We start from the raw sequence: 15,902 nt of genomic DNA, 5'->3' as shown, positions 1-15,902 counted from the left end.
AAACTTTAAATGGACTTCTCTGTGCTTCAGTTCCATATCTGTAAAATGGACAGAATCTAGTGCATATCTTACAGAGTTGGTATGAAAATTTAAAATGAGTTTACATAGAAAAAGCTTTTGGGTATAGCATGTTTATATACAAAAGGAGACCAATCAACATTAATTCTGCCTACATGATGCCACAATTTCTGTCACTAAATGTCATGAATTATTTCTAGCACCTATTAGCTCTTTCTCCTGATACTCCATTTCTACTAGTGGCATTAGCTACAGATTCCAAAGTGTAGTCACTGCTTTCAATATCCTTATCACATTACAATTAGAACCCTAAAAATAGAGGTTCTACTAAGTATTATTTTTTATATACATCTACATATAAAGTGAAAGTTACATTATGCCATCAAAATGTATTACTTGGGTATCTACTGTGAGTCAAGCAATTGAAACTAGGTTCCTAATAAATTCTAATGTTTCATCTTCAGATACAGTATTTACCCACTGGTCTATACAGGACTAATTGAAGCTCCTCATAATCCTCATAGGAAATAGAGAAAATTCTTCTAAGAAATCAAAATGGAATTTCAAAAGATGCTTAATTAGTCAAAAAAGTGAAAATACTAAGTATGCTTAACTATTTTGGGTACAACATAGGTTCAAGGGCAGTGCTGTCGAAGCATAGAATTGAGGAAAACGGTGCAAGCTATTTATCCTGAGGTTGATAACATTTGCTATTCCTCTTTATGTTTTACCAATGTTACTGAAATGCTAAGTATATATTTACTTATTTTTGACTGGAGTATCAAATATTAAGTAACAGACTTTTGAAGTCATGCTTTTTTCTGGAACTATAATTACGACTATAATTACAAAGCTTAGGTCAAGGAAGCCTAAGTTTTCCAGATATCAAGGCCTGACAGAGGATGAGAAAGGTACATAGGAAACAAAGTGTTGTCACATACATAGATTGGCATACAATGACGTATACACCATGAATGATACCAAAGAATTTATTGTAAATGTAGTGGCAAATACATTAACAATCATCATTAAAAAGGAACTAGAAAATTACACATGTTAAAAGTATGTGCTTTTTCTGCCACCTTTGAGTTATGGCTAGTACCACCATTTTTAAGTAATGAAATACTTAATGGTCTGGTCCATTTTCACATAATTTCATGACAGTATCTTCATCTTAGTTTTTAAAGCAGCTGATCATGATTTCAGTTTCAATTATTCTCTGTTTTTATCAATTCTGTAATGATCTGTAGAATTTTGTCATCTGAGTGGAGAAAAACCAATGAACAAGTTAATCACTGGCTGTTTTTCCAGTGTATATACATATAAACAACAGATACACTTTATTAAAAGATTCTCTTAAATTGTAATACAAAACTAACACCACTGATAGTCACATAAAACTACAGATGCCTACAAACATATTTTATTGTCCTGCCAACCCTATTTTAATTATAGCTGTAGTTATACTACACATATTTTGACAAAAACTTAACATTTTGAATATGTAAAGGCTAAGATCTGAAGAGATGATGTAATATAATTGCTAGTCATTTATTTCTTTAACCATTCCTTTAAGATGGGAAGTTTGCCAACTTTTGTACTTGGATCAAAATCCTAGAGGCCCTTTAGTCCCTTCAGCATGTCAGGATTTCCATGGGCAAGGAAAAAGGGTCTGTTACCAGTTTTTCCACTTTTAGTCCAAAGAAAAGAAATTTTAACAGGAAGTGCTCTTGGAGAGGTGTCAATGAGGAAGTGACAGACATACAACAAAGGAATCAAACACCAATGAATTTGACAAACAGCAACAAAGGCTACATTATTTGTTAAGGAAGTTTTACTAACAGCTGCTTCTCTTCTAAATAGTTGCTCTGACATTGTGACTTCCTAAGAACTTCCCAATTACTCTGTAGAGAGTTGTAATTATCAGGGTTTTAACTCTGAAATTTTATATTTATATTGTAAGTTTATATTATAAATTTTGTATTTACATTATATTGCAATTAGAGAATGCTGTGGGCTTTCAGTAAGGACTTCTGATTACTTGGCCTTGACATACAGGTTTCTGGGGGTTAAAGTGGTGTTAAGGCCCTCCCTGGTGGCGCAGCGGGTTAAAGCACTGCACTGAGAAGCTAAAGCCACTTCCGCATGAGTTCGATTCCTGCCTGCCCCGGAGGTGACCACATGGCGTGGCAGACCTCTCCTGACCCGCCCGCTGCTACCCTCAGCAGTGTACTTCGTCGATCTGCCTGTTCTGCTCCCCACTCTGTCTCTGGTGAAGCCTCTCACTGTCTCGAGCCTCTGGCCTGTACCCCAGTTCTGTATGCATAAATAAATAAATCTTTAAAAAAAAAAAAATACAAAGAGACCTAGACATAAGAACGGAAACCATAAAATACCTAGAAGCAAAGATGGGTCAAACACTACACGACATACACTTCAGCGACATCTTTAAAGACAGAGCACCCAACGCCACAATAGTGAAGGCAAAGATAAATAGATGGGACTATATCAAGTTAAAGAGCTTCTGTACAGCAAAAGAGACATTACTAAAAACAAACAGAAAGATCACTAATTGGGAAAACATTTTCTCACACAAAAGTAGCGATAAAGGACTGATCACAAAAATATACGGAGAACTGATGAAACTCAACAAAAATGAAGTAAACAACCCCATCAAAAAATGGGCAGTAGAGCTAAAAAGACACTTCTCCAAAGAGGAAATGCAGATGGCCAACAGGCATATGAAAAAATGTTCAACATCACTCGTAATAAGGGAGATGCAAATTAAAACCACAATGAGATACCACCTCACCCCAGTGAGAATGGCACATCTTCAAACAACTAGCAACAACAAATGTTGGCGAGGATGTGGAGAAAAAGGAACTCTCCTGCATTGCTGGTGGGAATGCAAACTAGTACAACCACTATGGAAAACTGTTTGGAGGTTCCTCAAACTGCTAAACATGGAGCTTCCCTATGACCCAGCAATCCCACTCCTAGGTATCTACCCAAAAGACACAAAAACACTGATTGAAAAAGATACTTGTACCCCCATGTTTATTGCTGCTTTATTTACAATTGGAAAAACATGGAAGCAGCCCAAATGCCCAAAAGTAGATGACTGGATTAGAAAGATGTGGTACATATATACAATGGAATATTACTCAGCAACCAAAAAAGAGAAACACATGTCTTTTGCAGCAACTTGGATGGAGCTGGAAAAGATCATGCTTAGTGAGATAAGCCAGAAAGAGAAAGAAAAATACCGGATGGTTTCACTCATAGCAGGAGTATAATGGACCAGGCGAGAAAATAACAAAAATAATGAACAACCATAGACCAGAGACATTATGTGGGGGTGGAGTGGGGAATGGGATCAAAAACGGGGGGGGGGGAAGGGAGGGAAATGCACGGGACTATGGTGGTGGCACAGGGGTGATTTGGTGATGGGAAACCCGTGGGGATTACAATTGAGATGAAAAAAAAATGTGAAAAATGATGTAAAAATAAACTTTTTAATAAAAAAAAAATGATGTAAAAATAAACTTTTATTAAAAAAAAATCTAGAAAGAGAGGACACTACTGTATTTCATTCTCCCTCCCTCAAAAGTATATGCTTCATCTGAGAGTAACTTCTGCTTATTCTTTTGGCAAATGGAAATGCTGAAATCATTTTAAAATCAATTTTGCTTGACTTAAGCATTAAGGTTCAAACTGTCCTTTATATCATGTAATTCTAAGATTAAGTTGTAATGCATAAAGCTTTAACTAAGGCAAGAACCTACATTTCTTACTATGTCAATATCTGATCTGAGTTTCCAGCAATACAAAGAAAACTAATACAATTTAATATTTATACATTCACATTCAGTTATATAAACTCTGCACATCATGCTGTAGGGTAATAGCAATAGGTCACTAACTAGCTTCCCAACTTGTGTGGCCATGTTACTTGCTAAATATAATCACAATGAACATACTGATCAATTCTTAGCATATGTTAAAGAAAAAAATTAAATGTTTCTTGATATAATGCAGTGGGAAGAATATAGCACCAAATACAAAATATTCTTTTCCTAAAAATATGACTCCAATCAAGTCTTTAGCTGTAGCCACCAGGTTTGCTTGGAATAAAAGGAATAGAGAAACTTTAAATCAGAACATGAACATGCACTAAGCAAATCCTAAGTATGGGGAATTCTAAAACAAAAACAATCCATTTATTAAAAATAATAAATTGCTTTTAGGAAGTAGTAGAGAGGAAGTGATGTAGATTAAAAGCAATTATAAATAATATAGCATTGGTCCTCTTCAATAAAGATTTATTACATCTGGGTAGGTCTTTGGACTTTGTATTTTTAACAACTACCAGAATGATTCTGATGATTTGACAACTTTTGAAAAATACTGTACCAACTACCTGGAAACTCAAGGTTCTCCTGAAGATTTCTGTTGAAGAATAAATCTCCTGCAGATTTCTGTTTTAGAATAATGTATTTTATCTGACTAAAAGCTTTGCATTTGTGAGGATGGTAGAGAAAAACTATTTGGGGTAAACTTAACTTAAAGTCCCTCATTCTTGGCCCTCCCTGGTGGCGCAGCAGGTTAAAGCACTGCACTAAGAAGCTTAAGCCACTTCTGCATGAGTTGGATCCCGATCCCCTGCCCTAGAGGAGATCCATATGGTGAGGCAGACCTCTCCTGACCCGCCCGCTGCTCCCCTCAGCAGTGTACTTCCTCGATCTGCCTGTTGTGCTCCCCACTCTGTCTCTGGTGAATCCTCTCACCCTCCACATTTCTGGCCTGTACCCCAGTTCTGTATGAATAAATAAATAAATAAATATTAAAAAAAAGAAAAAGTCCCTCATTCTTGATTTTTTTTTAATAACTGCTTTGCCAGATTATCAGCATGTGAATAAATAGTAAAATTTACACTGCTCAGTTTTTTATCATCCTATTTCTCTGTGAAATGGTCAACTGGCTTAAGAAGGAAGCTCAAAAGAGGAAGAAATAAACTGAAAGACTTTAAAGAGTACAGTTATGTTGTGAATAATGAAAAACTGTCTTTGAGTATGATGGGATTCAGTATAAAATAAATTTCATTAAATCATTTTTTAATCACATGGAATTTAAGACTTCAATGTGAAATACTGTATTAGAATGTTTAAAAAAAAAACCAAATTTCTAGAATCAGTCTTTATAGGTTGTTCTCTTATAAAGCTGTTCCAGTTCCAGTACATACAACTGTACATCATCATGTGTGTACGATCTTCTAAGAAAAATCATCACTTACTTTCGAGAGACATCTTAGGATTTTCAAGCTTTTTCCTTAAAACAGAATCAATGAGAACTCTCAGCTGCTTGAAAATGACAGCTATCTTTACAGGAGCCTATTAAGAGATGACAATTTGGACAATATTAATCAAGGTGGTTGCTGAAGTATTTAAAAATCAAGGTAAATGCATGTCTCTTATAATTTGTTTTAGCATGTCTTTTTTTTTACATAAAACATAATGGGAAAAATATAGGCAAACTACCTCCTGTAGCTAAGCTACACAAACCTCAATTTATTTTCATCTCTTCCTAAAATACAGCTACTATTGGTCCAATCATTATTTTCTTCTCTTACATCAACTCTGTTGAGAGTGAAGCTCACAGTTTTAGGGATGGAGTTTTTTTTAAATGGAATTTAAAAAAAGTTTCATAGGTATAATTTATAGCCCATAAGAACTCATGCACTATTAAGTGTAGAATTCAGTGAATTTTATTAAGTTTATGGTATTACAACCATCACCACAATTCAGTTATAGAACATTCCATCACTCTAGCCTCTTTGCAAGAATTGCATATATTTTTAAATCTACATTTAAGATTTACTTTTCCAATTCTAGGCAAACAGCAATCTTGACAAAGCATACCAGAAAATATTAGCTTTACTTATTAGATTGGTCAGTGATGATGGGAAGGGTTGTGAATAATGAAGAACTGTCCATGAGTCTGATGGAATTCAGTAAGACAAACTTGTTATTGGTAGCTGGTTATTCAAATTTTTTTCAGAGAAGAATTTGGCAACATGCAGTAAAAACAATGAATCTGTAACTATTAAAGGTGACACAACATGAGTTTGGAGTATGAGTTTGGGGATCAGATAATTCTCAGTTCAAGTACTGCTCCAATAACAATTCATGTAATATTGGGAGTTTTTTTTTAACTTCTTACTGAGTTTAAGTGCTTTAGCTATAGGAAGGAAATATAGAAATTATTTAACAAGTTTGTTAAAATACTAAATTTGGATAAATCATGTAATGTTAACTATTAAAGCACCTAATATAAGGCAAGTTATAATTGTTATTGATAATAAATATAATCTGTAGTAAAATTTAAGAAATTTAAAATGACAAGATAAAATAAGGCAATCTTCTACTTTAAGTCATAAATCATAGAAAGAAAACCATACTAAAAAAAAAAAGACTTAAAAAATCTACCTCAATGGCTGTGGAAGCAGAAATCTTTAATGTAATCAGTAATATCTGTTGAAACTGTGTACCTGAAAATAGATCCAACCATCAACAGAAAGAAGATGTTCCCGGTGTTGAACTTCTATGTCACCACCAAAAAGTAAAACTGGAAAAGGAGTTATTAGAGTAGTTTCTCTCAAATATACTCGGGCATACCTTATCTGCACAGAAATAAGGGGGGAAAATCAGTCTTATAGTTAATTCACCTGTTTTATGTAAACATTTTCTGTAATCGCTACCATATATTTTAAGTCAAACATGTTTAACTTCTCATATAATTTCCCAATTTCATAATAATTCATCACTACTTGTACACTTATGCTATTAAAAGTCATTATAAACATTCATTTTGAGGCTGAATGATATACCCTGAATATAAAGGAAACTCCAAAAAAGCAATTTTATTTAATCTGTTAATAATATAAAAATAGAATTATCATGAAGCTGTAAAGATGTCTGGTTTTTAGACCAATATTCAGCTATGGTTAATACCAGTAATTTCTCAAGTTTCACATTTAAGTTTGATGAAATGCTGAGAATTACTCAAATCAGTGTTTGAAATTATAGACCTTGGTTGCTTTAAATGACAAAGAAACAAAATGGAGGCACTCTTAGTAAACGGAGAAGAAAATGTGTTTCCATTTGATCTGCTCCTTCTATATTGCTGTAAATAAAAATGAGTATGAAATAGATGACAAATATCTAAATACAAAGAAAACTGCCACCTTAACTTCTATCACAAATTAAAAACTAAGAAAACAGGGTGGAAATGCAGTTACCAATGAAAATGTTGATTGTTATAATGGTAATTTATAAATATAGCTATTGAATTATTTTATGTTACATTGTAACTCGAACTGTTGCTATTTCATATATAGTTCTAGCCACCCACTATCTCCATTATTTGCAAATGCACGTTTCATCTGAAACAGATTTTTTTGGGAAATCTGAGGGCACAAATACATTATTAAATGTCTATTCACTATATCTGTCTTTATTTCAAGTAGAAAAGATGGTAGAGGAGAAACCTTTTTTCTTTCACTTTTTTTCCCACTGAGAAATGATGTGTATCTTAATTCCAAATATGAACATAATATAATTGCTCAATTTGAGGGCTCTTCCTGGTGGCGCAATGTGTTAAAGCACTGCATTATGAAGTTCTCTGAAGCCACTGCAGCACGAGTTCAATCCCCTGCCAGGGAGCTGACCCACATGACCTGGCAGACCTCTCCTGACCTGCCTGCTGCTCCCCTCAGCATTGTACTTCCTCAGTCGACCTGTTCTGCTCCCCACTCTGTCTCTGGTGAATCCTTTCACTGCCCCTGCACCTCTGGCTTGTACCCCAGCCCTGCATGCATAAATAAATTAAAAAAAAAAAAAAAGCTCAATTTGAGAGCCAAATATAAAGCTTACTGAGGAATCCTAATTTGTTATGATTGACTTCTAGTATAATGCCCTGAATACTGGAATTTAAGAATGCATACTTTACCTTCTCCTGGTATAAGAGCCATCCATAAGTTTGCAAGTCTCGATTTACCGAGGATGGATGTACTTGTGCTTTGCCTTGGGCTGTCTCCACAATACAAGCCAATTTTTCTGTAACATCAACTGATTTTGTATAGATTATCTTCCCCACATTGTCGTATAGTCCAGCAGCCAGTACAGCTTTAAGAAGGGCAATTTCTTGGAAGGACAGTGCCTGTGAGGTTCTGTTTACTTCCCAGCTGTTAGAAGTTGTGGATGATGAAAATCCTGCTGCCTTAACCAACTTTATTAATTCCTGCTTTACATCCTAGGTTGATTCAAGTTTAAAAAAAAAAAAGACAAAATTGAGTTAAGATTTTGTTTCCTATAAAAAGGAATGGTAGTATGTCAAATTATTTAGAGTAGTGCAAATTAAATTGAGGAGGAAGAAAGATACTGGGAAGTCAAAAACTTTCTGTACAGAGTTTTCAAAATATTGAAAACAGTTATACCAAACAAGTACACTCCCAGTATCTACCTGAAGAATGTAAATCACTAATTTGAAAAGTCATATGCACTCCTATGTTTATTGAAACACTATTTACAATAATCAAATTAAGGGAATAATCTAAATGCCTACAGCAACAGTAGATTAAGAAGACATGTTATATACACAATAGTCTACTACTCAACTATGAATAGATGAACGCTTGCCATTTTTTATGTCTAGAACTGGACAGAATTATGCTAAGTGAAATAGTCAGAGCGAGAAAGACAAATACCAGATTTTACATGTGGAACATGGGAAAAAAAAAAAAAGCAACTGACAAAACTAAACTAAAACAAACTCTAGAAATAAGGCCACAGAACTGGGGCTACTAGAATGGGGGTAGAAGAGAGGGGGCCCAACTTTGGCCTAAGGCAAAGGACTAAGGGTGTTTTGATAGTGGGGATGCTGTGGTGACATAACTTTGAGAAAGTTTGAGGCTATTTCCCTAAATCATTCCAGTGTTGTAAACCAGTGTTACATACATACCTATATACATACATGTTTCCAAAAGAATGTTTAAGTTATAAAAATAATAGAAGTGTGCCTGAACACATTTTCATTTACTGTATTAAAGAAGTTCCTGCTATTACTCAACAGTTATTTTCAAATCCTAAGAAATCATGGGTCAAATTATACAGATTTAAAAAAAAAATTTATAATAGTTTATTTTCACATATTTTTGTGCATTTTTCCATCTCAGACAGATTTTATTTTAACTTTTTAAAATAAGAGTATAGGATATAGAGATTACATGAGAGATACATGAAGCTATGAATACTTTCACAGCATGTTTGTACTCACTGTTCAAAGAACAATTTGAATATTAATATCCAAAGAAGACTGGAACACATCAAATTTATTTAAATCAATAATTTATTTAAATCATTGATTAAAAAAAAGAACTACACTATTCAATGACTATCCATAGAGACGCTTGGGAATTATGAAACTTAGAACTGCTAAAAGGAAAGAATTAAGCATTTATCCAATTTTCTTGTACTATATTTCAGGGTATCTAAATAAAAAATTCTTTATGAAAGAATTCTGTCTAACATGTAAAATTAGAATATCAACATTTTGAAATTAATAAAAGTGGGTTCAGATTAATTTTTGGGTCAAGGGAATGCTCTATTTTCACCTATCCATATGAAAACATTTTTGAGCATTATAGACCCAAAAAAAATCTACCAAATAGAGATATTTACTTTAGGATAGCAGTGGAAATCAGTACTTAATTCCCAAGTTAGTGTTTCTTTTCTGTGAAATTGTGTTGTCTCTTTATAATTTTCCTAATACATTCTGATTATTAAATACTTTTTAAAGCACTTTGTAACATATATAAGTTACCTGTTTGGAGAAATAACAAAGCAAAAAGTGATAAATTATTAATTCAACCAACATTTATCAAAGCCCCTGCTATGTATCAAGCTCTAGTTCTGGTACTACTTTTTTTTTTTAAGATTGATTTATTTATGCATACAAGAAACTGGGATACAGGTCAGATATATAGGAGGTGTATGTGAGACGATTCACCAATGACAGCGAGGACGATAGAACATAGCCTAGGTATTTCTTTTTACAGAATAAAGCTATTAGTAATCATATGATTCTTAACTAGGTAGTTGCATTAAGACTTACTTCTAGAGTTAAAAGTGATGTTCTGTTAAGAAAGTTCCTCCGGCAATATGCCATTTCAGAACGATAGCCTCCTTCTTGCCGTGCTTTCTTCCATCTAGATAAACAAAATGACCCAAATTCAACATGTTTTCTTTATTAAATTTATTTATATATATTTTTACATCATTACCCATTTTTAAATGTTTACTTTTCTTTCCCCCTTCAGGTGTAGACTCCATAGAATTCACCATGCACCATTACCACAGTCCCTGTGTTCCTCCCCTACTCCTTCCCACCCTCTCCATACCCCTCCCCCGCAGTATGTAACTGGTTTATAATTGTTTTTTCTGTATTGTTATTATTTCCCCCCATGTCTTATTTGGTTCTCCCACATTCCTCCTATAAGTGAAACCAATCTGATATTTTTTTTTCCTTCTGACTTGTTTCACAGAACATGATCCCATCTTGTTTCATCCATTCAACATGTTTTCTTTTCAGAAAAAGGCACTAATGAAAATAAGCTTTAATTAAATTACAATCATTTAAAAATAAAGGATGCAGTCACCAACGTAAGAATTTCAACTGTAATACCTATCTTTTGTATTTAATGTATAATAGCAAATTATTACCTTCAAAAATAAGGAAATATAAAGTATATTGTTCTTATTTTAGGAAGGATTATAAAAATGTGATTCTCTAAAAATTTATACCATAACAGATGAAAAGGTTTTTAAAAATTTGTGTCTTACCTGTATCATTTTAATGAAAGTAAACAAAATCTTACCAAGTAAATAATTCAAAAAAACAGTAGGTTACTGATAACATTCAGATTATTTCTTTACCCTAGATAAGCATTGTAGATCGTCAAGTGGTCTGAATCTGCCATAGCCAAAGCTGATTTTGCAAGATCTGCTTCATCTTTTCGACCAATTGGTGTAGTAAAAGGAGATTTTTCTGTCATAACTGCAGCTAGTGTTGCCTAGCCATAGGAAACCAAACAATTTATCATTAGAAAGATATTCATTGAAAGCTGATTTGCAAAATATAATACAATCACAATTTTAAATTACATTTCATCCTTTCAGTATATTTCTTATGTTCTCTAACAGCTAACATTTCCATCTGATTTGGTTAATTTTTAGTTTCCTTTCACAGAATAAATATTTACTTTTATACCATCTTTGTGAGGTTAGTAGGTAATAGCAATAGAATCATTAATAAATTTGTAACTGATTTATAGCTGTCATACAGTTAGAAGCAACCCCAGAATCATAGCTTAAATATCTTAATTCCTGCCATGCTGAATTTTCACCACTTGAATGTTTTTTAAATAAAATAATCTGGACAATCCACTTGTATGTAACAATAATATGTAACAATCCACTTGTTATTGCAGTTTTTCAGATTAACTTTTATGGCACAAGTTATTTTTTTAGACTGGGCACATTTTCTGTATTTGTACTACTAAAGGAAAAAAGATTATTCTTTTTTAAAAAATATAATGATTTTTTCATCTGAAACTGCTCTGAGAGTAGGACTTAATTGCTTAGGGTTTAGGTGTGACTGCTCAAATTCCCCGGTGCTCTTGAGGTACATGTTAGGTAAGTCTTCTGATGAAGTCCCTGTGGCAGCTTTAGGGGCTTGATATTAGCATCAAATAGTTTAGCTACTTTCAGTTTTACACTCACTGAGGATATTCTGACACCCTCAGATACACTGAGGAGTACCTGCTTTTCCTAATCCATGCATCTTTATTATGTCTTTTTCTCAATGTGAATTTTTGGGTACTTTATATTTGGTAATATTATGAAGTTTATGAATGGCTATATATACCTACTATACCTTCCATGATATGCAGATGAAGGATGAAACTCTCAAACCTAGCAAATGTGTGATGTATCCAGTATGTAAAAATGAGACTCTACAACTTTTGTCATAGTGTCAAGTCTGCCTGGAGTCTCTTAACTACTGAACATATATCCCAGACATGTGTAATGACTGTTCTCTTAGAGACCAATGAAGGGAAGTTGGGTAGAGTTCTTTGTTCTGTTTTTAAACAGTTTGATTTGTAGGCCAACAAAAGGGCACACCTTAATGAAGTTGGAGAATTGGAATGAAAAACCTGGTATAGGAGCACAGATATTCAGACAAAGACACTAAATATGTTAATTTTGAGAGAATGAAAAAATAGAACTACTGGATGTCACTGACTCAGAGATAATCCCCCCAGAAAAAGAGGGGGAAAATTTATTCTATTTGTGAAAGTCTGTGGTGTTCAAAGCTTACTAAAGTTGTGCACTACATATTCAATTAAACAAATACTTCAGAGTAATGTCTGAGCCAGACCCACTCACAAAATCCTGCCTAGTACATTAGGTAAATGGAGAGGTAACTTAATTATTAACATAAAAAGTTTTCATTGAGCGTTCATGCTCCCTAGATTTTAATGCAAAAGACATTTATTTTAAGTAAATTAGAAATTACTTCTAAACTATCAATTCCCAGCTAAAATAATTACTTAGAGCAGCAGTAGCAGTGTGACTTACCACCGGGTCTAGGCAACCAAATATGGCACCAAAAATAAGCATCTTGCCAATCTTGACATTCACAGGCAAAGCTGCAAGGTGTTGGCCCAATGGAGTCAACTTAGGCTCGTTTAGTTCACAAGCTCCAATTTTTCGGAGTAAATTCATTGCGTTGCTGATTACTTGGAGTTGAGGAGGATCTAAGGCATTGGAGAGGAAATTTTCAGGAGAACCAAGATTGCATTTCTGTAGATTGAAAAAGAGTGATAAATTGGTATGTGATCACACAGAATTACTACTACCCAAAGAACTAAATTTTGGTTAAGTAAAATTTTGGGCAAAGAGGAAAAATTTCTGATGAAGACTGATTTTTGTAATTAAGAGTGACTGAGTGAGTGAATGAGTCAGAGTGAGAGTGTGTGTATATGTTGAGGGATGTGGGCATGAGGATGAGCTCTTTCAGTCTTTTTCTTTATTCACAGAGTCAGAACTCTAAGAACTGAAGGCTATCATGGATCTTTTAGCCTAGTAGGCCCAGGGTGTGTGTAGATCATGGGTTTTCAATCTCAGCACTATTGTTTCAACTCCGATAATCCTTTTCTTAGGGAATTATGCTGGCCACTGGAGAATGTTTGGCAGCGTCCTTGGTCTCTGCCTGCTAAAAATCCCTAACACGACTCCCCCAGTTCTAACTACCAAAAATGTCTACAGATATTTTCAATGTCCAAATGCACTGTACTGCCTCCCACCAGATAAGAACTATTTGTCTAGGTTATGCTAGGTTATGAGACTATTTTAATCTATAAAGTATGAGTATAATAAAGCACAGTGGTTTTACTTATAAAAAGGTGGGGACCAGGGACATATAACAAAGAGTAAATAAAATACCTAAAAATCCAAAGCAACATAAGGTAAGTTTAGGTCTTCATATTTCCCCTCCTGAAAAGGAGTAAAGAACATAAAATTCATCTAAGTTCCTTTGGGATTACCATAATGTGAAGACATAACTCCTCCAATGGCACACGCAAGATTTCAGGGACTGAGTAGTCCATAAAGCCATCAAATCTGAAAAATAAAAGAAAGTAATACTAAACAACTTGACATCTTATCAGAAGTGCAGAAGCATACTGATCTGTGTTTTTACTTTCCGGTGCCCTACCATACCTTTCTCTTGTGTACATTCGGAAGCAGAAGCCATCTCGGACCCGCCCGGCTCTCCCCTGGCGCTGCAGAGCACTAGCTTTACTGACAAACGTCTCAACCAAGGAACTCATCTGACTGCTTTCATGGTACCTAAAAAAATGTTTTAGGGGAGAACATGCATATAATTTATTGAATGAAAATCTGAAAAGAACTGAAAATACTTGACTCTTAAAATCAAGTTGAAAATAGGCACCCCAAATGTTCATTACCATTTTGGACCAATATTTTCCAAATAGTGTTTCATGGTTAAATAAGTGAGTAAACACTGCATACTAAATTTCATACTATCAAATATAAGTTCTGGCACCAAAAAAGTAGCAGTATACTGGTATATTACTTAGGGGAAAATCCATGACAAAAACTTTGACATTTTTCTCAGATATTTTAAAGTGTCCTACCATTTCTCTGAGGCTTTTTATTTTGGGTAGTACTGGAACATCAGGGGTTTTTCCTGTATAATTCTATGATTTCCTAAGAATTCAAGAGCCTCAAACCCTTCTCAGGTTAAAAATCTTTTGATTTGGGAAGTGCAAACTTACTTATTTTCTTTTGTTCTTCCAGTATCAATTACAAATACAACATCTGGAATAGTGATACCTGTCTCTGCAATATTTGTTGCTAAAACAATCTGAAAACAAGGAAAAAGTCAAAACATTTAGGTAACAACTTTCAGTTATGTATCATTCAAAAATTTGAGATAATGAACTTAGAAAGTAAATTTCAATCTTATTAAAAACATTTATAGTCTACTTGTTAATACTACATAACTTGTTCCAACTAGTTTCATCATCCCAGCTTGCTTAATTAAAGTTATAGATTTTTATTACCAAATCCCCTAGTCTATCACCTTAAAAATGACCTAAGTACAATGTGAAGTTGAGTCAAAGAACAGAGACAGCTAAACACAGCTCTTCATAATTATTAGGGAAAATATATTGTACATTAATGATGTGAACTCGGTTGCCATCCTGGCTCTGTCACTCATTATCTTTGTGACCTTGGACAAGTCATTTTACCTCTTTTCAGTTACCTCAACTATAAATTAGGAGGTAGATATAAATAATTTCTTGCATTTCTTTCTGGCTCTAACATTATTAATGTGAACTGGGTAATATTCATATTTTTTTCTGAGTCCTTGGAGGTAGAACATTTAGGTAATTTTAGCTTAATGTACATAGTGCTTTATCTGGATTTGAAGGCTTCCTTTTCATATTCATTTATCCTAAGTGAAAGATTAGTAAGACTTATGGCAACTAGGAGATCATTCTAATTCAGTAGCTTTCAAAAAAAAAATTTTTTTTTTAAAGATTTTATTTATTTGTGCATACAGAACTGGGGTACAGGTCAGAGGCTCAGGGGCGGTGAGAGGCTTCACCAGAGACAGAGTGGGGGAGCAGAACAGGCAGATCAACGAAGTACACTGCTGAGGGGAGCAGCGGGCGGGTCAGGAGAGGTCTGCCACACCATGTGGTCACCTCCGGGGCAGGCAGGAATTGAACTCATGCGGAAGTTGCTTTAGCTACTCATTGCTGTGCTTTAACTTGCTGCACCACCAGGCAGGGCCCAGCTTTCAAAATTTTTAGTTAAGACACAGAACTCTTCAAATGAAATCTTATAGTAAGTCCAAATGTTATAGATCAGAGCACATTTCCAGAATTCCTGATGTTCTCAGAGCACACTTAGAAAACCATCAGTTTAATGTTACTGCTTCTAATATGAGAACGTGAGGATAACTGAGCTATAATGTGGCAAAGTTTAAGGACAAAAACATAGGTCTCCTGAATTATCATCCAGGCTCTAGAACTCGGGATTCCTCCATTATATATAGGTTCTAGAATTAGTCTTTTTTTTTTTTTTTTTTAAGATTTATTTATTTACGCATATAAGAACTGAGGTGTAGGCCAGAGGTGTGGGTGCTCCCCATCTACCTCCTTCCACTTCTGCAGCCTCAATTCTCCAACCAGATTTCAAGTGTTTGGGTTTAGAATTTTGCTTTTTTTTTTTTTT

General features: G+C 34.2%; 1 protein-coding gene across 1 annotated transcript in view; it reads right to left on the bottom strand.

Annotated features, from left to right (window-relative positions):
* Positions 1-989: 989 nt before the first annotated feature.
* DHX29 (DEAH (Asp-Glu-Ala-His) box polypeptide 29) overlaps positions 990-15,902 on the bottom strand; it is a 40,492-nt gene continuing 25,579 nt past the window's right edge. Inside the window, exons 18-27 of the mRNA XM_004678320.2 lie at positions 14,435-14,523; positions 13,857-13,985; positions 13,682-13,757; positions 12,714-12,938; positions 11,010-11,146; positions 10,189-10,282; positions 8,026-8,328; positions 6,566-6,697; positions 5,312-5,408; positions 990-1,279 (exon numbers count right to left, since the gene is read on the bottom strand). Coding sequence (XP_004678377.1) covers positions 1,227-1,279; positions 5,312-5,408; positions 6,566-6,697; positions 8,026-8,328; positions 10,189-10,282; positions 11,010-11,146; positions 12,714-12,938; positions 13,682-13,757; positions 13,857-13,985; positions 14,435-14,523 — 1,335 coding nt within the window. The 3' untranslated portion in view covers positions 990-1,226. The remainder of the gene's footprint in view (positions 1,280-5,311; positions 5,409-6,565; positions 6,698-8,025; positions 8,329-10,188; positions 10,283-11,009; positions 11,147-12,713; positions 12,939-13,681; positions 13,758-13,856; positions 13,986-14,434; positions 14,524-15,902) is intronic.

The sequence above is a fragment of the Condylura cristata genome, unplaced genomic scaffold (genome assembly GCF_000260355.1).
Source record: "Condylura cristata isolate star-nosed mole 26May11 unplaced genomic scaffold, ConCri1.0 scaffold00007, whole genome shotgun sequence".
NCBI lineage: Eukaryota > Metazoa > Chordata > Mammalia > Eulipotyphla > Talpidae > Condylura > Condylura cristata.
Note: the sequence above shows the minus strand (reverse complement) of the source record. Positions and strands in the feature narration are given on the sequence as shown.